The 22,393-nt window shown below is 37.9% G+C and overlaps 1 protein-coding gene across 9 annotated transcripts in view; it reads left to right on the top strand.

Moving 5' to 3' along the window:
• The window catches only part of LOC126188976 (glucose transporter type 1), a 1,320,264-nt gene that overhangs the window by 1,094,408 nt on the left and 203,463 nt on the right, over positions 1 to 22,393 (top strand). For all 9 annotated transcript variants that reach the window (XM_049930753.1, XM_049930752.1, XM_049930756.1 and 6 more), the window contains 2 exons: positions 528 to 698; positions 15,401 to 15,508. In XM_049930753.1, coding sequence (XP_049786710.1) covers positions 528 to 698; positions 15,401 to 15,508 — 279 coding nt within the window. The remainder of the gene's footprint in view (positions 1 to 527; positions 699 to 15,400; positions 15,509 to 22,393) is intronic.

Consider the following 22,393-nt stretch of genomic DNA (forward strand, 5'->3'; position numbering starts at 1 on the left):
ACTCTTCATTGAACTTGTGCATACTAACTGAATGTTACTCAGTCAACTTATAATACATCCAAAACCCAATCATGATATTTTTCCTGTTTTTATTCAGCTCTATGGCTGTGCTGGTAATGTTGACAGATGAATTTATCTTGCCTTCCAAAAATATTTTTAGTCTCGTTCATCAATAACATCACATTCTATTTGTTAAATCAAAGCACATATAACATCGTAGATACATTTGACCTACTAACCAAAGAATTAATTCCCTGTAAGCAAAGCAGTTAAAATACTGCTGACAAAATGACTGCTTCATCCTAACACTGCAGTAGTTTTGGCGAGGTGCTTCTTAACTGTATTCAGACTAATACTGAGAAAATCACATCTCACTTTCTCAATGATTTTTTACTTTTAGCCACTGTACATTACAATCCCTTTTTTCCTGTAATTTGTTTGTAGCGCATTGTAGTGATTGTGTAATCAAACCAATAATCTCTAACAATTACTACTATTTTCTTATTATTTGGCTTTTATGACTTTAGGTCTGAACACGTCACTGGTGCCGATGTACATCTCTGAGATAGCACCTCTGAACCTTCGTGGGGGGCTAGGTACAGTTAACCAGCTTGCTGTCACAGTTGGTCTCCTACTCTCGCAAGTTCTTGGAATAGAGCAGATTCTGGGAACTGATGATGGGTGGCCTGTGCTGCTGGGTATGTGCTTAGTCTTATTATGTGTAACATAATTATTTTGTGTGGAATTTGACTTTAAGAAAATCTTTAAGAAACAGTTCTAGCTTCTGAATAATGGTGTATGCCTAGCTAATTTAATTACTTATATAGCTGCATGGTGTGTGTGTGTGTGTGTGTGTGTGTGTGTGTGTGTGTGTGTGTTTTTCAATAATAGTACACCGCAGATTCTTTCAGGGTAATGTGAGTGATGACACCCCCCCCCCCCCCCCCCCCCAAGCTGTAATGATTCAACATTTTTTTCTGGAACTTTGTTACTCAGCATGAAGTACATCTGTTCCTCTGACATCAATTTTCTGCTATCATCAATAAAATCCCCTAGTGTAAGTGTAATATTCACTGATCTCACCTGGTTAATTAGCTGTCAAAAAAACTCAGCATTTCGGTATAGCCATGTTGTCAACATCATGAATATCTGAGGGCGCATGAATTGAAAAATCTACATCCAAATACATACTCCACAAGCCACCATGTGGTTTATGGAGGTTGGTGTCTTATACAACTACTAGTCATTTTCCTTCCAGTTCCACTCACATATGGAGTGAGGGGAAAATGACTGTATGACTGTCCATTTGCCTCCTTGTGAGCCCTGATTTCTCTTACCTTGTCTTTGCAGTCCTTAAACAAAATTTACATTGGTGGCACTAGACTCATTCTGGAGTCAGTTGGAAATGCCTATTGTCTAAATTATCTTGATAGAGTTTTGCAAAAAGAATTTAGTCTTTCCTTCAGGGATTCCTGTTTAAGTTCCAGAAATGTGTCTGTAACACTCCTGTACTGATTGAATCTTTTGGTAACAAACCTAGCAGCATGCTTCTGAATTCTACATCTACATCTACATCTGCATCTACATCCATACTCCGCAAGCCACCTGACGGTGTGTGGCGGAGGGTACCTTCAGTACTTCTATCGGTTCTCCCTTCTATTCCAGTCTCGTATTGTTCGTGGAAAGGAGGATTGTCGGTATGCCTCTGTGTGGGCTCTAATCTCTCTGATTTTATACTCATGGTCTCTTTGCGAGATATACGTAGGAGGGAGCAATATACTGCTTGACTCTTCGGTGAAGGTATGTTCTCGAAACTTTGACAAAAGCCCGTACCGAGCTACTGAGCATCTCTCCTGAAGAGTCTTCCACTGGAGTTTATCTATCATCTCCGTAACGCTTTCGCGATTACTAAATGATCCTGTAACGAAGCGCGCTGCTCTCAGTTGGATCTTCTCTATGTCTTGTATCAACCCTATCTGGTACGGATCCCACACTGCTGAGCAGTATTCAAGCAGTGGGCGAACAAGCGTACTGTAACCTACTTCCTTTGTTTTCGGATTGCATTTCCTTAGGATTCTTCCAATGAATCTCAGTCTGGCATCTGCTTTACCGACAATCAACATTATATGATCATTCCATTTTAAATCACTCCTAATGCGTACTCCCAGATAATTTATGGTATTAACTGCTTCCAGTTGCTGACCTGCTATTTTGTAGCTAAATGATAAAGGATCTATCTTTCTGTGTATTCGCAGCACATTACACTTGTCTACATTGAGATTCAATTGCCATTCCCTGCACCATGCGTCAATTCGCTGCAGATCCTCCTGCATTTCAGTACAATTATCCATTGTTACAACCTCTCGATACACCACAGCATCATCTGCAAAAAGCCTCAGTGAACTTCCGATGTCATCCACCAGGTCATTTATGTATATTGTGAATAGCAACGGTCCTATGACACTCCCCTGCGGCACACCTGAAATCACTCTTACTTCGGAAGACTTCTCTCCATTGAGAATAACATGCTGCGTCCTGTTATCTAGGAACTCTTCAATCCAATCACACAATTGGTCTGATAGTCCATATGCTCTTACTTTGTTCATTAAACGACTGTGGGGAACTGTATCGAACGCCTTGCGGAAGTCAAGAAACACGCCATCTACCTGTGAACCCGTGTCTATGGCCCTCTGAGTCTCATGGACGAATAGCGCGAGCTGAGTTTCACATGACCGTCTTTTTCGAAACCCATGCTGATTCCTACAGAGTAGATTTCTCGTCTCCAGAAAAGTCATTATACTCGAACACAATACGTGTTCCAAAATTCTACAACTGATCGACTTTAGAGATATAGGTCTATAGTTCTGCACATCTGTTCGACGTTCCTTCTTGAAAACGGGGATGACCTGTGCCCTTTTCCAATCTTTTGGAACGCTACACTCTTCTAGAGACCTACGGTACACCGCTGCAAGAAGGGGGGCAAGTTCCTTCGCGTACTCTGTGTAAAATTGAACTGGTATCCCATCAGGTCCAGAGGCCTTTCCTCTTTTGAGCGATTTTAATTGTTTCTCTATCCCTCTGTCGTCTATTTCGATATCTACCATTTTGTCATTTGTGCGACAATCTAGAGAAGGAACTACAGTGCAATCTTCCTCTGTGAAACAACTTTGGAAAAAGACATTTAGTATTTCGGCCTTTAGTCTGTCATCCTCTGTTTCAGTACCATTTTGGTCACAGAGTGTCTGGACATTTTGTTTTGCTCCACCTACCGCTTTGACATAAGACCAAAATTTCTTAGGATTTTCTGCCAAGTCAGTACATAGAACTTTACTTTCGAATTCATTGAACGCCTCTCGCATAGCCCTCCTCACACTACATTTCGCTTCACGTAATTTTTGTTTGTCTGCAAGGCTTTGGCTATGTTTATGTTTGCTGTGAAGTTCCCTTTGCTTCCGCAGCAGTTTTCTAACTCGGTTGTTGTACCACGGTGGCTCTTTTCCATCTCTTACGATCTTGCTTGGCACATACTCATCTAACGCATAATGTACGACGGTTTTGAACTTTGTCCACTGATCCTCAACACTATCTGTACTTGAGACAAAACTTTTGTGTTGAGCCAACAGGTACTGTGAAATCTGCTTTTTGTCACTTTTTCTAAACAGAAAACTCTTCCTACCCTTTTTAATATTCCTATTTACGGCTGAAATCATCGATGCCGTAACTGCTTTATGATCGCTGATTCCATGTTCTGCGGTAACTTTTTCAAATAGTTCGGGTCTGTTTGTCACCAGAAGGTCTAATATGTTATCGCCACGAGTCGGTTCTCTGTTTAACTGCTCAAGGTAGTTTTCAGATAAGGCACTTAAAAAAATTTCAGTGTCCTTCATTGCGACCTGATGGGGATCCCAAACACTTGAACAGTACTCTAGAATGGGTCACATAAGTGTTCTATACACAGACTCCTTTATAGATGAGCTACATTTTCCAAAAAATCTCCCAATAAGCCAAAATTGACCATCCATCTTCACTAGTAATGTCCTTACATGCTCTTTCCATTTCATATCACTTTGCAGTGTCGTGACTGGGTATTAAACTGATGTGGCATTGTCAAACAGCACTCCACTAATTCTGTATTTGAATACTACAGGATTGTTCTTCCTACTGATCTGCATTAACTTACATTTTTCTCTATTTAGAGCAACCTGCCATTCAGCACACCAAATAAAAATTCTGTCAGTCATCGTTTATCCCTTTACAATAGCTAATATAAAAACGAAAATAATCAATTCTTGAAAACAGAATTGTATAGATAAAAAAAAAAATCTACTCATAAAGTGGCAGCAGAAAAAACACACTTAAAGGTTCGCGAAATGTGTAAGCTTTCAGAGCCAGTGGCTCCTCCTCCTGGCAGAAGGGTTGAAGGGGAAGGAAGAGGTGTGAGGTAAAAAGACAGGTGAGGTTTTGGAAAAGGGGTGGAGTTCAGAGAAGTCACCCAGAAACCTGGGTCAAGGGAGAAAAAAATTCAGAAATTTGTGGTAAGGTCTTAGGGGACCAAACTGCTGAGGTAGTCAGTCCCTAAGCTTCCACACTACTTAATGTAACTGAATCTAACTTATGCTAAGGACAACACACACATCCATGCCCAAGTGAGGACTTGAACCTCCGATGGGGGCAGCCGTGTGAACCATTACAAGGTGCCCTAGACCGCACAGCTACCCCGCACAGTATCAGGGGAGACTTACTAGTTGGGATGAGAAGGAAAGACTGATTGTTTGGGACTGCACTGGTTGAGATTTGAAAACCTGGTAGATATGATAATAAGCAAGACATAGATCATTGACAAATCATGATGCAAGAGTTAATAAGAGCAGAATGCTAAGTGCACTATGTGTGTTAGATGTGGGAAGTGGAGAAAAATAGACAGGTCAGAAAATAAAAGTATAGAAAACTAAAAGCAAATGAAGGAAAAAAATAGTTACTGAGAGTAAATGCTGAGGCTGAAGAAACTGAAGAAAATTACTAATGTAAAATAAGGCCAGGGGGGTGGCAAGAACCAAGGACATGTTGTAATGGCAGTTCTCACATGCAGAGTTCAGAGAAACTGGTGTCTGGAGGAAGAATACAAGTGTCACATTTGGTGAAACAGGTGCTGAGGTCATAAGTCATGCTGTAGAGCATGATATGCAACAGGATATTGTGTGTTGCCAGTATACACCCTCTGTCAATTCCCATTTGTCCTAACTGATAATTTGGTGGGAGTCATATTGGTGTAGAAGGCTGAACAGTGTTTACACAACAGCTGGTACATGACCTGTATCATTTCACAGATGACACTCATTGATAGCAAATGTTCTGCCAGTTTCAGGGCTTGTATACATGGTGGCAGGAGGGTGCGCAAGACAAGTCATACATTAGGGACAGGGGGGCCATAGCGTAGGGAAATGGTGCAGAAGGACCTTAGGGTTTGATCAAGATGTTACGGAGATTGGGGAGGAGGGACAAAAAGCTATTCTAGGTGTGGCAAGTAAAATGTTGGACAAAATGGACCTGATTTTACGAAGTCGTAGTCTTGTTGAAGTAGTGTATTGATATTAATAAGCTACTTTGACAAAGCTTTGACTTCCTTCCAATCTCTTCAACATCCTGGACAGACACTATGAGCCTTCTGAATCCATTTCCTTATCCTGTGGCTCCTACTGCTGTGACCATTCCCACTGTAAGATTTGATTCCCTCCTTCCACCACCTATACCAGCCCTGTAACTGGTAAAACATATACTCTCTAAGGGAGAGCCACCTGTGAAACAACACACATCATGTACCAGCTGTTCTGTAAGCACTGTTCAACCTTCTATATAGGTGTGACTAGTGTGAAGTTAATAATTAGGATGAAGAGACATCGACAGATGGTGTTGTATACTGGAAACACATAATATACTTTTTCAGAGCAGACTCTAACACTTGACAAGCATGACCTCAGAGGCCATTTCACCACATGTGTCAACTGGATTCTTCACCCAGACACCACTGCCTCAGAACTCCACAGGTGGGATCTGACTGACAACATGTTCTTGGTTCTCGCCATCCATTGGCCTTAATTTACATTAATTATTTTCTTCATTTTCTTCAGTCTCAGCATTTCTTCTCCGTAATTACCCTTTTCTTCATTCCCTTTTAGTTTTCTATATATTATATCTTCTCACCTGTTAGTTTTCCTCCACCCCTACCTTTACCATATTTAATGCACTTGGCTTTCGCTCTTAACAACTCTTGCACCATGCTACTTTTGTCAGTAATCTCTGTCTTGCTTACTATCCTATCTTCCATCTTTAAGCTCTCAGGTTTTCAAAATTATCTAGTACAATCCTCAACAATCAGTCTTTCTCCTTGTCCTGTCCAGTAAGTCTTCCCTGATGCAGGGTTGTGGGTGACTTTCCCAAAATCTCCCCATTTCCTAAACCTCACCTGACCTTTCCTTCATCTCTCTTCCTTCACTTTCAAGCCTTCTACCAGAATAAGAAGCTACTGGCTCCAAAAGCTTCCACACTTTTTTAACCTTTACATGTGTTTCCTCCTGCTGCCACTTGGTGAGTAGATTTTTTAACCTATCCAATTATATTATACTTATTCATTCTAAAGTCACTCAATGGTGACACTTTCCAGTATACTACAGCTTCATCAGCAGACTGCTGCTCTCTCTGCCTGTCAGATTATTAATTTATAAGTAGAACAAGAGTGGTCCTATCACATTTTCCTGTAGCGCTCCTGACATACCTTTGTCTCCGAACAGTCACAGTTGAGGATAACATACTAGGTTCTATTACTTATGACATCTTTGAGCCACTTGCATATCTGGGAACCTATTCCATGTGCTCAGACCTACGTTAACAATCTGCAGTGGCAACTGTGTAGAACTTGTTCCTTAAATTATAAATATTCCAACACAGGGAGCAGAAAATGCTGGAGGATAAAACAAAATTCTTCCTTGAGATGTGGTGCTGAGTGTTTGACAGGCACAGTGAAGATTGAAACAGTTGCTTGCTGAACTTTGTTAATAAAAGAGTGTAAATAATCGGGCCTTTGCTAATCTACTGAATAGTATGTGTGTCAGGGCTCAAATTACATAACACAGAAATTCATAAAGGGAAAAAAAAGAAGAGAGAGAGAATACCTCATTAGCTACTCCTACAATTTATTGGAATACTTTAATTCAAGCATGTAAATTCCATTCAACTGTAATATTAGAATTAGATATATCATGACTTTGCCAATATATGGATAGCTGATAGTGGTCTGCGTGAAATTAGATAAATGCTATGTTCCAAGTATTAGATTAAAGCAGTGCGTGAGTAGTGTAGGAGGAAGAGCAGTGTTTTTCCTCTTTATTAAATCAGCCGTTTTCTTTCCCCATACAATAAAAATAATAATATAAAAGTAGTTACCATAACTTATCAGTTTGAGTAATTAGTGTTAGTCATTTGTTGTTGTTATACTTTATAACAGTGGGTGGCAATGGTTGCTACTGCCTGTTAATGTATTACATAACTTGATACACTTTCTGAAGGGTCTCCTCCATGATGGAATTTGTGGAATACAGTCTGTGAGTGAGTGAATTAAAGAACAGAAAGTGTGGAAACGGAGAATTAGTATGTGTGTTAATGAAACACGGTTGATCCACCTTCAGCTGTTAGATAACGTACTGTTCCCCTTAATGCAGATAAATTTAAGGACAAACTGAAGATTTAGTTGAGAAAATTTGAAAATAGAACTTTAGTTCTAATAAGTCAAGAGTAATAAATAACAGTGTGGCTTGGTTTCATCATGAGTAAGGGTTGTATTTTAAATCCAAGGTTCCAGGATTCAATCCCCACTGATCAGTTTAGCTATTTTTGTGTCCCATGGCACCAAATTACAACCTCTCACTATGATGTGGAGAGAGTCAGTTTTACAGTAATTATAATACACTTTAAAAAATCGGTGAAAACTATGGCCACATGATCATCATTTAGATGATAATTGCTACTTTTTTTAAACATACAAAGAATTGTACTTTACTATGTCCTTTACTATTCTCTCTCTCTCTCTCTCTCTCTCTCTCTCTCTCTCTCTCTCTCTCTATCTATCTATCTATCTATCTATCTATCTATGACCCCATCATGGTCATGCAGAAGCATATTTCATGGAAATGCTGAGTTGAAAGAAGTTTTTCTGTTAACAAAGTAATTTATGTTGCAAGGAACCCCTGGAGTCAAGTTCAGTCTTTAGTAAAGCTCATTTGAAAGAGTTGTGTTGACAATTATTAGAGGAATAATATTAGCTGTTAATGTCTCGCCATGTGCCAGGAGGAAAACAGAAAATGGGTGTTTAGGAGGTGCAGAGATAAGCCTTCTTTGAGATGTGTGTATTATTACACTTTGCAAAATCGACATCGTTGACATTCAAGAAATGATCAAAACAAACTATTAACTTGAACCATGAATACCAAATGAAAAATGGTATGCTGCAGTGACCACAAAGACTCTCACGAGTTAGTTGATCTTTGTACAACTCTCTTGGTACCTCTAGTTTCCATGGTTTCCTTATAAGCATTTCCTCCTCAAATCATGATTGGTCAGAGTTGAAAAGAAATTCCTTACTGAACGATGGGTTAAGTTTGTGTATCTCATGCACAAATTTTTGGGCTGATTCAATATTTTGCAGTGCATCATCAAGTTGACATATTGTTTGAAATTTTGTTGTCATATGTCTTCCAGTGCTGTAGCACTTTTTTGAAATTGTGCATCCTTCCACACATTCCCTTGCAATCACTGTGATGTCTGTCACATGCAATTTGATGTGCGTAACATAGTAGGTCACTATCTTGCATGTACTGCAAATTGTATTAAGCATCCTTGAAATATGTATATACCAGTTTTTGTAACAAGTGTGCCTTATCCTCCCTTGAATATCTGTAGTTTTTCTTATGCACTATGTGGGGTCCTACCCACTCATCTCGTATTAGATGCCTAAAGGCTGCAGCATTCTTGGAATGCTATACAACAATTCAAGCAAATCACATTAATAGTTTTTATTGTAAATAAGAAAATTGAGAATACTTAACTTTTGAATTTACAACAAGTGTTGCAAGCAATGGGTAACATGCAAATAGTAATGTTCTTTGCTATACACAATGTCCAAAGAAGCAATGGTACAGATCACTAATAACTGTTCTGTGAGTGCTGATCTACAATGGTGCTTATACTGTCTTATTACTGTCTGGCCGAGGCTGGCAGGAGTGGCGCATATACTCACTCCTTGTAGAGGCTGCTCCTGTCATGGTGTGGTCTTAATTGGCGCACCATTGGCTAACATCGTCTCACTGCCTTCTCCTTCTCCTTCTCCTTTTCTCTTGTGTTCTTCATCTTTCTTCCGGCACTTGTGGTCATGCCCGAACACACTACAGTCATATTGCTGCAGACTTGAAATCTGTTCATAATTTTTTTTACTATGATAGATGATCTTCCACGTACATAATTATGTTCAGTACCTGCTTCTTGGGTGACGATAGTCCTTTTCTGTGTTACACTGGAGATGGGATTTGTGGTTCCCTGTCTGACAAGGATGATGAACCACTTGGCTTGACAGCTGTTTCAATACACCCTCACTTGTTAAGCATGTTTCGTCATCATTGTACTACTGATGTACATTGTCTGCACAGTCAAACATATGACACCATACATTTCATTGACTCATTTCGCAGGAACACCAAAATTCCACCTGCCACTTCTTTCTCACTCTGCAAATTTCTTTGAGTTTCTTTCTGATGAAATTTCAAGTTTGGTAACTGTTATTACAGATATGATGCAATTTTTGCTTTGTTTATCATTAGCATTACTGGTCTTTGTATCAAAACCACTAGCACTGTAGCACTTTCGTGAGTTATGTGTTGACTAAGCAATTCAACTATGCTCTGTAGCTTCATGCTGTGCTCACTATTGGATACCTCCAGTCCTGTCCCCTGTTGCAATTAGCAGTCAATATCGTGGTAGCATGGTGGACAGTATGCGGGATATCGAATGCCATAATCATAATCGCCACACTCGAGGAGTTGCTTGTTAAAAGAAAAGAAAATTGTTCCAGAAATAAGTGTTTATAATGCAATACAGTTGTTAGGTAGTTTACTTAAAAGTGAGAAACAACTGAATATGGACATTACAAAACCAGTGATGTGCCATCAATAAGAATAGTAGCCTTAAAAAAAAAAAAGGAATCTGATGAAAATTAAGTGGCCAATATTAAAAGAAGAACAGTTCAATAAATAAGAACCCCAAAAAGAAAGAATGACTATAGAAAAGACAAAAGAAAAACCTGAAGTTTTGATGTTGAATGTTGAAATTCCAAGTTTATCTAAGAAACTTAAACACTGAATCTTTCATTGTGAAGTTTAACATTTGACACAAATTTTGTACCTTTAAAATTGTTATAATGTGTTAAGGAAAATTGTAATATTTCACTACATTACTATGTTAAAACAATTTGTATTTTATTTGATGTGATGATAAATATATCTGAAAATAGCATACCACATCCTGTGTGAGAGTTTAATGTTTCCATAGCATTTGATGAATGGTACACAGCAAGCCATACATAGTTACATTATTCATGCTGACATGCAGTTTGTGATATGAGAATTTTTTCATTCAGTGTTCATTTCAACTAGCTTTCAGGTTCACAAAAAAAGTGTGTTGTCATTGTACCACACACATTTTAGAGATGTAATGAAAAGGTCTTGAATTTGATCCTGTGAAAATCTGTAGACACCCTGTACGACCATCATGCTGGGGCAAAGTGATGTCAGTTTATTGTCTAAGTGGGGCACTAAAAATTACTTACCTCCTGTTTCTAGCCTTCTTCAATGAGTTACTAACTTTAGTAACCATACGTGTTATAATATCTGATCACCAAACCATGTCTCTATTCAGATGCTGTCAATAAGGTCAGACCTATTTGCACCTACAAGGTCTAAAATATTTCTGTCACATGTGGATTGTTAAATTGGTTGCTCAAGACAGTTTTCAGAAAATGTATTCAAAAGTAATTTACAAGACTGTCTGCCTGTACCTTTGCAGTGAATCCATAGATATTCCAGTCTGTACTCAGTATGTGTGGGGATCTCTAACTAATATTTCCACACTACTGGCCGTAAACTTCCTTTGAATTACTAAAACTGTCACAACAGAATCAGTGGCCTGGTAAAAACATCCAACAATTAACTTTATTTCATCCAGACCTACTATACGCCACTAGATAATTTCACTGTCCCAATCAAATTTGACCTCAATAGAGAGAATATTTGTCAACTGCAATGAACACTTCCCCTCCCACAGCTTCTAATCTTTCTTCCCAATATACTTTCCATGACTTACTAAGCAGCTCAGTGCTATTTAGCAAGTCTTGAAACATACAGTAGAACTTATTGGAATGACACTCCAGCTATGGGAAACTGTTGCCATTGTAGAACTGTTGCGAACTGAACCACATACAGAGATGGGTTCAGAGATGATTGACCAGTCAGCTTTCACAAATATCAGTTAAATAAGACTTTAATTGTTGTTTAGACTGTGTGAATTCCAAATTCCCTGCCATTTGGCTGCCCTGTATGCTGATAAAATCTTAGTTATTTATAGAAAAGTAATTTAATTTTCAGACAGTGTGGAATTAGTTTTAAGTATAAAAGGATAATAATTTTATTTTTATGAAGCCAGACCAGTCCTAAGTGTGAACAGAATGATACAAGAAGCCAGAGTTAGGAGAAGTGTAAGTCAGTGATAGACATTGTCATCAGTAAAAACTCTACTCACCAAGTGACAGCACAACACACACATAAGAGGGTTGTAATTGGGCAAGCTTTTGCAGCCATTGGCTCCTTATTTGGGCAGAAAGGTTGAAGGGGAAGCAGGAGGGGTGAAGGAAAAGGACTGAAGAGGTCTAAGAAAAGGGGTAGATTTCAGGAAAGTCACCCAGAACCTTGGGTTAGGGGAGACTTACCACATGGGATGAGAAGAAAAGAGTCATTGTTGGGGACTGCATTGGACAAGATTTGAAAACCAGAGAGCTTAAAGGTGGAAGACAAGGTAATATGCAAGACAGAGATTACTGATCAAACATCATACATGAGTCAATAAAAGTGAAAAGCTAACTGCATTGTACGTAACAGAGGTGGGAGATGGGCCACAAAAATAGACGGGTAACACAATGAAAGATCTAGAAAGCTAAAATGAAGCGAAGAAAAGAGTAGCTACTGTGAAGAAATGCTGAGATGGAAGAAATTAACATAAATTAAATCCAGGTGGGTGGTGAGAACCAAGGACATGTTGTGGTTCTAGTTCCCACCTGTGGAGTTTTGAGAAACTGGTGTCTGGAGGAAGGATCCAGGTGGTGTGTGTGAAGAAACAGGCACTGAAGTCACAATTGTCACATTGTAGAGCACACTCTGCAACAGGGTATTGTGTGATGCCACTTTACACCCTCTGTGTATGCCCATTCATCCTAATTGATAATTTGGTGGTAGTCATGCTGATGTAAAAGGACAAACAGTGTTTACATAACAGCTGGTATATGACGTGTCTTCTCACAGATGGCTGTCTCTTTGATGGTATATGTTCTGCCAGTTACGGAGCTGCTGTAGATGGAGGTAGGAGGGTGCATAGGACAAGTCCTGCAGTGGGGATGGTCACAGGGGTAGGAGCCATAAGATAGGGAGATGGGTGCAGGAGGAGCGTAAGGTCTGACAAGAATATTGCAGAGATTGGGAGGATGACGAAAAGCTTTCTAGGTGTGGTGGACAAGATTTTAGACAGAATGGATCTCGTTTCAGGGCATAATTTTAGGAAGTCATGGCTCTGTTGAAGTAGCTAATTAATACATTCCAGACCATGAGAATACTGATTTGCCTGTGATGTGCTCAGAAGTTGTTTTTTTGAGAGATCAGCAGTACCAGGATTGATACTGATCCCTGTGACCGTCCCTGTTGCAAGACTTGCCCTATGTGCCTTCCTACAACCGCCTATAGCAGCTCTGTAACTGGTTAAAGACATACTATCAAAGAGAGCCACTTGTGAAACAACACATCCTATACTATCTGTTACATAAACACTGTACCGTCCTTCATGTCAGCATGACTACCACCAAATTGTCAATTAGGATGAATGGGTGTAGGCAGAGGGTGTATACTAGCAACATGCAATATCCTGTTGCAGACAGATGCCTATTTCACCACATGCACCATCTGGATTCTTCCCACAGACATAAGTTTCTCAGAACTCTACAGGTGGGAACTAGCACTACAACATGTGCTTGGTTCCTGCCATCCACCTGGCCTCAATTTAAATTGATTTCTTCTGTCTCAGCATTTCTTCAGAGTAACTACTCTTTTCTTCACTCTGTTTTAGTTTTCTGAATGTTTCATTGTGTTACATACACTCTTATTAACTCATGTGTTATGTTTAAGCAGTAGTCTCTGTTGCATAGTACCCTGTCTTCCACCTTTACACTCTCAGATTTTCAAATCTCATCTGATGCAGTCCTCAGCAATCAGTCTTTCCTTCTCATCCCATCTGGTAAATCTCCCCTGACCTGCGGTTCTGGGTGACTTTCCCGAAATCTACCTCTTTCCCTAAATGTCTCCAGTCCTTTTCCTTTACCCCTCTTTCTTCCCCTTCAACCCTTCTGCCTGGAGAAGGAGCCACTGGCTCCAAAAGCTTGCCTAATTACAACCCTCTTTTATGTATGTGTCCTGCCGCCACTTGGTGAGTAGATTTTTTTATCTATCCAGTTAAATTATTTTATCAAAAATTGATTGTATTCGTTGTTACATTGTCATCAATGATGTTTAATTTGTATATTCCCCAATGAATGGAGTAACAGACTATCTCAACATGCAGTAATTTGTCAAGGACAGAAAACAAACAGCATATGGTTCCTTTATGACATATTATTGCTTGCTGAAAGTGAATTAGAATTGAGTCATTTGCTGAATGACATGGAAATGTCTCTAGCTGACAGTTGTAATATGTGATAAAGAAAAAGAAAACTGAGGTAATGGTGTGGAAATTCAGGATGATAGATGTAGAACTTGGGCACAAGATGCTTGAAGAAGTGGATGAATTTTGATATCTAAAAACTAGAGAATACAGTTAAAGATACAAGAAACACATTGTGGTAAGGCTTACAAAAGACAAAAGAATCTTCTATAAGAAGAAACAAACACTAACATTCAAATGGAAAAAGTTAATGATTTGTAATGTTTGTTCACAGCTTTGTGTAGGTGAGAAGTATGAATAATGGAGTAAGGTGCAGCTGAAATGATCATAAGCCATGAAAATGTGGTATTACAGGGGACTATTGAAGATTGGCAGACATAGTGATTAATCTAATTTGCAGTTGCGAATAAGGACTACTATTAGTTGTAGAATGGAATGATGACAGTGAAAATTTGGGGCAGATTGGGACTTGAACCTGGGTTTCCCACTTATTGCAAGCATTTGCCTTACCATTTTGCTATCCGTGCATGACTCATGGCCAGACCCAAACTTCCATATGTCATCAGCCGTGCATCTACAACCTGAACTCGTACATCCATTATGTATATTCCCATACAGGTCAGACGTTGTACTTGAAAGTCGCTTACCCGGGATCGGCAAATAAATTTGATTTTGCAGTGCCTGTGTTGTTCTGATTATGATGCGAAGTTCCTTTGGACATTTATGGATATGGAAGTTTGGGTCTCACCGTTAGTCATGCACGGATAGCCAAATGATGATGGGATTGCTCATGATAAGCAGGCAATCTGGGTTCGAGTCCTGATCTGGCACAAATCTTCATCATTGTCATTCCATTCTACAGCTGAGGGTAGTCCTTATTCACAATTGCAAATTAATTTGATATGTTTCGTAATGGCTGTGCCAAAGGAGCTTTAATCATAATCAGAATAACACATGTACTGCAATACCGTATATTGATCAATGTCCTGTAGTGAGTCAATGATTAAGAAAACAGTGGAAAGGAAATATAGTAAGTATGATTTCATTTTACGATGTGTCATTGCTGAAAACTATGGATGGAGAAAGGAAAAGGTTGCAGGGGCGGGCTTGACATTATATAGATCGTTGATAATGTGAGATGCAATAGTTATGCTGAAATGAAGACAGCTAGCAGACAACCAAAACAGTTAAGTGCATCAAAACAGTCTCGGTTCTGCTCTCTTCCCCCCCACCCTCATCTCAAATTTGCATGTATGTGCTTTTTTTCTTTCTTTGTGTGTGTGTGTGTGTGTGTGTGTGTGTGTGTGTGTGTGTGTGTGTGTGTGTGTGTTTTCTATATGAACAGACAAATAATTAAACACTCAGTGAATTTTTTTTACAGGTCTTGCAGTCTGCCCTGCTGTCCTACAGTTAATTTTGCTACCAGTCTGTCCAGAATCACCTAGATATTTGCTCATAACAAAACAGTGGGAAGAAGAGGCAAGAAAAGGTATATGTTTTTCTTTATGAAACATATTACTCAAAGCAAAAATTTCATTGTCTGGTTATATAAATAGTGTGTTTCCCTGTATCATATGGTGAATCTGCTTTCTTTTGATCATCACAATAGAAATATGCTGCCATGTCAACATTTTTGATAGGAAGTTTACCAGTGGTAAGAAAAAATGTCTGACTAGGACTAGAAAAAAAACTAATAAAATGTATATCATATAATGATAATTAACAGGAAGAAATAAAGAAAATATGAAGAAAGGTGGAACAGAATGTTGTGCACACTTAATGCTCGAAGAAAATTTTATCTTTCATAAAATGATGCTGTTGAGTCAAAGAACTAGTGTCTTAGCAAGAAATTCAGTGTAGCAAAGTAATTTGAGAAAGACTGGAAAATTAATATGCCTACAAGGAAGGACAACATTAATGAGATACAGGACAATTCATTTTGAGAGTTGTGTAACAGCTAGCATTTACCATTCTCTTTAAATTTATATGGATTACCATATTTGATACTCAGTTAAAGGACCATATTCTGTAAAAAGTATGAAAATATTAGGAATTTGAAGAACAACAAACACACATGGGGAGCAAATACGTGAAGAATTATTAAACAATGGAGAACTATATTTATCATTAGAAAGAAACCAAAAGTTATAGACAAGTGTGATATAGGAAAAGGAGAATATACCTACTGATGAAGAGTACTTTCTTAGAGACATGTTCCCACTGCCCAGTCTAAGAGGAACTGCATTAGAGACTGTCATGTACAAACTAATACCAATGAGTGAAGAAATAGTGATCTATGACACACAATTAATTTATACTTAGATGGATACGGATATCAAAGAAAACCCAGGAATTTAATTTCATGCACTTATGCCTTTATGGTCTAAAAAGGTGTACATTATCATAGGTAACCAACACTAGTAAATGTTATCAGAGTCTGTAAAATCTCCTCAACAGTAATTTTTCAAATGGATAGATATGAAAGAAAAATTCAGTAAAATCAAAACATATGCAGAAAAAACTGAGAAGCATGAAAAATTAAATCTTGATTCATTATTTTAAATAATATATATCATTCTTGAGAAAATTTACAGAGTTGTAAAGGTAGCCTTCTCAAATTTCTGATTTTATACAAAGGCATCATTTTGATAGACCCCAGTCCCATTAGAAATGTGTTCATGAAAACAAGGTACTAGAGTTCTTCTTACAAGAGTAACAAAGCTGATTTGTGATTGGTAAGGAACCCAAGGAAAGCTCTCACAAAAATTATAAAAATAGAATGCGCATTCTATTGGCAGTGTGACTGAATAAAATCTTCTCAGATTTCCACCTGCATTAAGTCTCTAAAGTTCAAACACTCTGACAAGGCTGGACACCCAAGATATTTATTAAGTATTATAAAAGCAGCATGAAACTATAGCTTGTGCCAGTTTAAGTAAACTAGAGTACCTTCTGACAATGAAATGGATAAGACAGATGTGTCCTTTGCTAAGGAGAACTTCAGGAAATATTGGCTTAACAATTTAGAAAGCTTTTTCCAAGCAAGGGAAGCAAAATAATACAGGAAGTGAAGCAAGCATAGTGGCAGTTACCAGATCAGCTTAAATCCTCTAACATTCTGTTAAAAGAATCATTTTCATCAAACTTTACTCAACAGTAAAACCCCTGGGTGGAATACAAATAAACCAAGAAGTCAAAGTAATTCCTCATCCTATAGTGGAGGCAGCTGTGAGGAATAAACATAACTTGGATTTGCTTAGTATGTCTTTATAAGAATAACCAGATGGTAACCTATTATTTAGATAATTTGAAAAATAATTTGCATGGCACTTAACCAAGAAATACAACAAGGAGGTAATCATACATCATGCTCATGTTTTTTTAGGTGTCTGTAAGTTACTAATGTAATTAAAAACTATTTACAAAATTGTGCTTTACATAGTATTTAGAGCCATCTTTTGTAGACAATGTACTCAATGTTCATTCTATTTGACATTAAAAAGCAAGCCAGGTACATTTTCTTATGTGAGAGACCTTTCTTTGTATTGGTGGCCAACCACTTGAGGAGTGTCACTCTCTGAGACTTGGTTACTTTTGAAAGAAGCTTCTCCTGCGTATTGGCAAGGTAAGAAATTGACAAGCAAGCACCCCCCCCTCCCCCCTCCACACCCAATTTTTTATTTATTTTTTAAGCATAATAAGTTAAAGTGATGGCTTTAGCTACAGTTGCCTTATGGTTAATTTTTAATGGAAAGCCTTGTTCCATTAAACAAAGTTCTGCAGAAGTATTACTGGAACTTTCTATTTCACACGTAGTTGGGAGGTTGATTCCATATATGCTGAGGTTTTAGGACACTCAGCCTGATAATACAGTGCTTGCTTTTCTTGGAGAACATTAACGTTGGGCTATTAGGATGTTGTAGGTTTGGAGCACAATAACTTCACTGTTAAGGGAAGTAATTGTGTCTCTTGTGGAAAAGTATCGTTCACTTCCACAGCCAATTTGCAGAGAGGTGATTCTCTGCCATATTTCAGAACATCCGATCAGATCATCCAAATACACAGCCATATTTGCTACATCAAATAGAAATAACTTGCATTTCCCCTGGAGTGATAATTCCGTACCAGCATCCAGTGAATTTGCTGATAACTTGTCAGCACTGCAGTCATTCTGGAGGTCATGTCACATATATTGCATCAGATATGAATTCTCAAGAAATTCCACAAAACCAACTTCTTTAAACAGGCAGTGATTTGATCTGATTGTATACCATGTTGAATAAGTTGAAAATGATTAACAGGAATCACCATCTAACAAAATGAATAAATTTCCCATAATGTCTGTTACTAGTATCTTAAAGAACACATGTAATAAGATGTGGTAAATTTGTCTTGTATCAAAATGTAGAACAACATGAGACCTTCAGCTCTTTCCAGTGTTATGAAGTCACTTTTGAAGATCTTGCAAGAAACTAAAATATTGAACAGTCAACAAATATTATTGAAACAGTGAATGGATGCTCTAAGCAAGAAGCTGAGTTAGTCCTCATAGCCACTAGTATATTTTTTCCTGGTATATCCCATATTCGAATGGCTTCTGAGCTTCACTCTCCTTGCTTTAACTTTTATATGTGTACTTGTCAAAGTTTTGAAGTTATCTAGAACTACATGTGGAGAAGCGGGCAGACACAGTAACATTCTAAGTTGGCCATATGAATGTTGTATGCATGGCCCAAACAACAGATTATTTAATGTGAGGAGGTACCATGAAATATGATCCTTGTTCTTCTTATTTCTGGTGTCTCAGCCTTAATAATGAGGCAGTTCTTGATGCAACAGTGGTTTTACAAAATTATCTTAATTGCACTTGGACAGCATGCTTTTCATAGATTTTTCGCATTTTTCTTGCATTTTGCATTCATTAAGGTTCTCGCGTTAACCTCTCAGGGTAAGTAACCTGGAGATAGACTGTGTGTTGTCTGTGATGATGAACAGGAAATTCAGAGAAGTCATCGTTGCTTCTGAAATAATGGCCAATTTGGTGGTGAGTTGGGTAATCATTACTAACCACAAGACCTTCTTCCGCTAAGAAACACAGCTTGATTGATACATTTGCATACATATTTCCTAGTGTACCTGATGGGTACACTACAGCATTCAGAATTGTTGTGCATGTCAAATATCTTGATCAAGGCAGGACTGGTTGTACAGTCCATTAGTTGTTAATGTCAACAACATGCAACAAGTGGGGAAAAAACACCATCCACAATACTGTGTGTTTTAATGATACATTAACGAAGGGAATACAATGCAACATTCTTGTCATGTTTTTTAATGAGGTTCTGTTTACACTTACAGTGGACTTTCATATGGAAATAATTTAACTGTCTGGCAGTCACCTTTATTTCGAATGAAATAACTGCTTTCAGCCAACATTAGTCATCCTCGGGTATTAAAACGCGAGCTATGATTCAATCCCACCACTATGGAAACCAGAAAATCTCATAGAAGGGAACTTGTATGTTCCAGTTGAGTGTTCGTTGCATATGTGTATGAGATAGTTTGGTGTACATTTCACAGGTCTCACTTGAGAATGGCCACAGTGCCAAAACTAACTAGTCATGATGCAATGATAGACTAACTTACTCAAATATGAAGCAGGTTAATTCAAATAACACTTTGCAATACAATAGTAAATTTGTCTCTAAATAGTAAAATTGGTGAGAAAATAATTAGAAATTAACAGACCAGATTCAATGGAAGATGTCTTTTTGGATGCACATATTGTATTTATTAATATTTTTAAGAAAAACCTTTGGCTGCAAAAAACATGTTTTTGATTGACTCTGTTGTTTTTCTAACAAAATTAGTTCCACTTTGCAGTTGACATAATACACATAAAGTGTCACTATTTCCCCTAAGCGGCCCACAGAAGCCACAAATTCTACTGAAGTTTTCAATAAAAAAACTCATGGTTGATATTGCCATAAAGTCTGCTGCATACGTGGGGTAGGGATTAGCATAACTGGCTGGTATGCTGAGTGTCACCAATTAAAACCTAACAACCAACAGTTATTTGTTGTTTAGTATTTTTAATTTCTGGAAGATTTTCAAAATTTCATGTCTATGTATCTATGTAGTATTTGTATATTCTGGAGTATTTGATGTTTGTACAAATAACAGCATACTCCACCCATGAGTTCAGTTCTGTTCTGTCTACTCTGGTGTAGGTAATAAATGTGCCTTCAGTGCTAAGTGCTGTATTGTACTCACGATGCTGCTTTTGGATCGGACATTGTTTGGTGGTGATGCCAGGTACTTCAAAACAACTACATCTCCACAGCTCCAATTGCACAACATAAAAACATGTTGCCTACATGAACAGGAATCAGAATACAAGCACTGCAGTGTTCCCTATGTCCGTATATGCAGGAGACTATTGGATTCCAAAACAGCAATAAGTCAGATGGACATCAGGCATCCATCATTGTTTTCCGGAGATGCTGGTCAGGACCCAGTGAAATGGTTCAAAGGATTTGACCAATTTGTCTAATAAAACAGGCGATGAAGTGACACGTTTAGTAGATGTGAACTTTTACTTGGATGGTATAACTCAGCAGTGGTTCAAGAAGAGTAAAAAGAAGCTTGTTATATGGGACAAATTTGAGGTCATACTGAAGAAAATATTTGGTGACTATCAGCAGAATATCTGCTTAACAGAACAACTATTGAAAAACATGGCCCATGTCATATGGAAATGACACATTCTTAAATACAAAATGTTCTGGACCTATGCCACATTGTGATTCTGAATATGACAGAAGCTAACAAAGTGAAAGGAGTAGAGAAGACATGTATCAAGCACCTCTTGAAGGACATCACAACATGAGTAGTTCATCAGATAGTGCCAGCAGATTGAGGAAATGCAACAGAAAAGAGCTGGACAAAAGAAGTATGACTATCTCCTGGATGTGGTCCCTATGGGAGTTGCGGAAGACCATTCATGACACCTCCTCTCTCATGTGTGAAATGTGATTTATTAGTCTCATTACATAACAGTGTTAAGGTAATTAGTACAGGAGACATGTCAAGTTTCAAAAGAATATAATGAGTCACAAATGATATCTTTACAATGTTTTTAGAAAGTTATGCATTGTAGATTAACAGTTACGGAAATGCTTCTAATAAAACCACATAAAATACAACAACATTTGTATTATATTAACAGTTAATGGATTAATAGTTAAATATTTATATTGTTCAAGTTGTCAAACTGTCTTCCATGAATTCTTCAATGGTATAGTAACGTTTTCCTAATAAAACTTTATGGGCTTAACTTTCCAAATAGCCAGGGTCATGTTTAATACGTTCTTACCTTGTAGTTTGTTACATATTTTTAGGCCCATGTACAGTGGTGTCAGAGCATAAAGTTTTAACCTATGTGAAAGAAGTTTGAAGTTCTTCTTGTGCCCATGGCTGTGGCTAAAACAGTACTTTCCAAGTTTAAATTGTTAATTGTATGCAAAAATAAAAATTTTAAAAATGTGCAATGAAGGATTGGTTAGTATCTTCAATTGATTAAATGATGGGCAGCATAATTCATTTTTATGGTCAGCACATGGCATGGGTTTCTAATGATTTCCTTCTGAAGAATTAACAGCTCTGTGCTGTTTGTAGAATTTCTCAAGAAAAATATCTCATATCAAATAAATGATTCAAAATAACCATCATAGATGATCTTTCTAGTGTCCACATGAGTGGCAACAGATAAAATAAACATAACAAAAGCAAGGGTATTTACTTTGTCAAAAAGTGTATCTGTGTCACCCAGTTTAGACTTTCGTCAAGTTTTATGCTCAAGAATTTCACATGGCTGACTTCTGTCATCAATTGATTATTATGAGGTATTTTTATATGGCATCATTGACAATGATGTAGAGATAAACTGTATTATCTGGGTCTTTGTGGCGTTCAGTTTTAGTCCATTTTTATGGAACCAGGGTTCAAGTTTTCCTAGAACATTTAGTACATTATCTGGAATTTTTTTCAATAGTGTCGTTTTCCATTATGACTGAGGTGTCATCTGTGAAAAAGACTGAAGGAGCATAAATATTGAATGGTAAACACTGACAAATGGCAAGGACATGTATGGACTCATTATTGAACCTTGTGGGACCTCTTCAGAAATTGTTTTCCATTCAGAGCAGTAGTTAACTGAATTTGGTGTTAAAATAACTGTTTGTTTCCTTTCTAACAATATTATAAAAAGGACAGTTGCTACTCACCAATAGTGGAGATGCTGAGTTGCAGATACACACAACAAATAGAACAATCAGACAGTTACAAAATGAGCTTTTGGCCAACAAGGCCTTTG

This window comes from Schistocerca cancellata, chromosome 5 (genome assembly GCF_023864275.1).
Source record: "Schistocerca cancellata isolate TAMUIC-IGC-003103 chromosome 5, iqSchCanc2.1, whole genome shotgun sequence".
Lineage (NCBI taxonomy): Eukaryota > Metazoa > Arthropoda > Insecta > Orthoptera > Acrididae > Schistocerca > Schistocerca cancellata.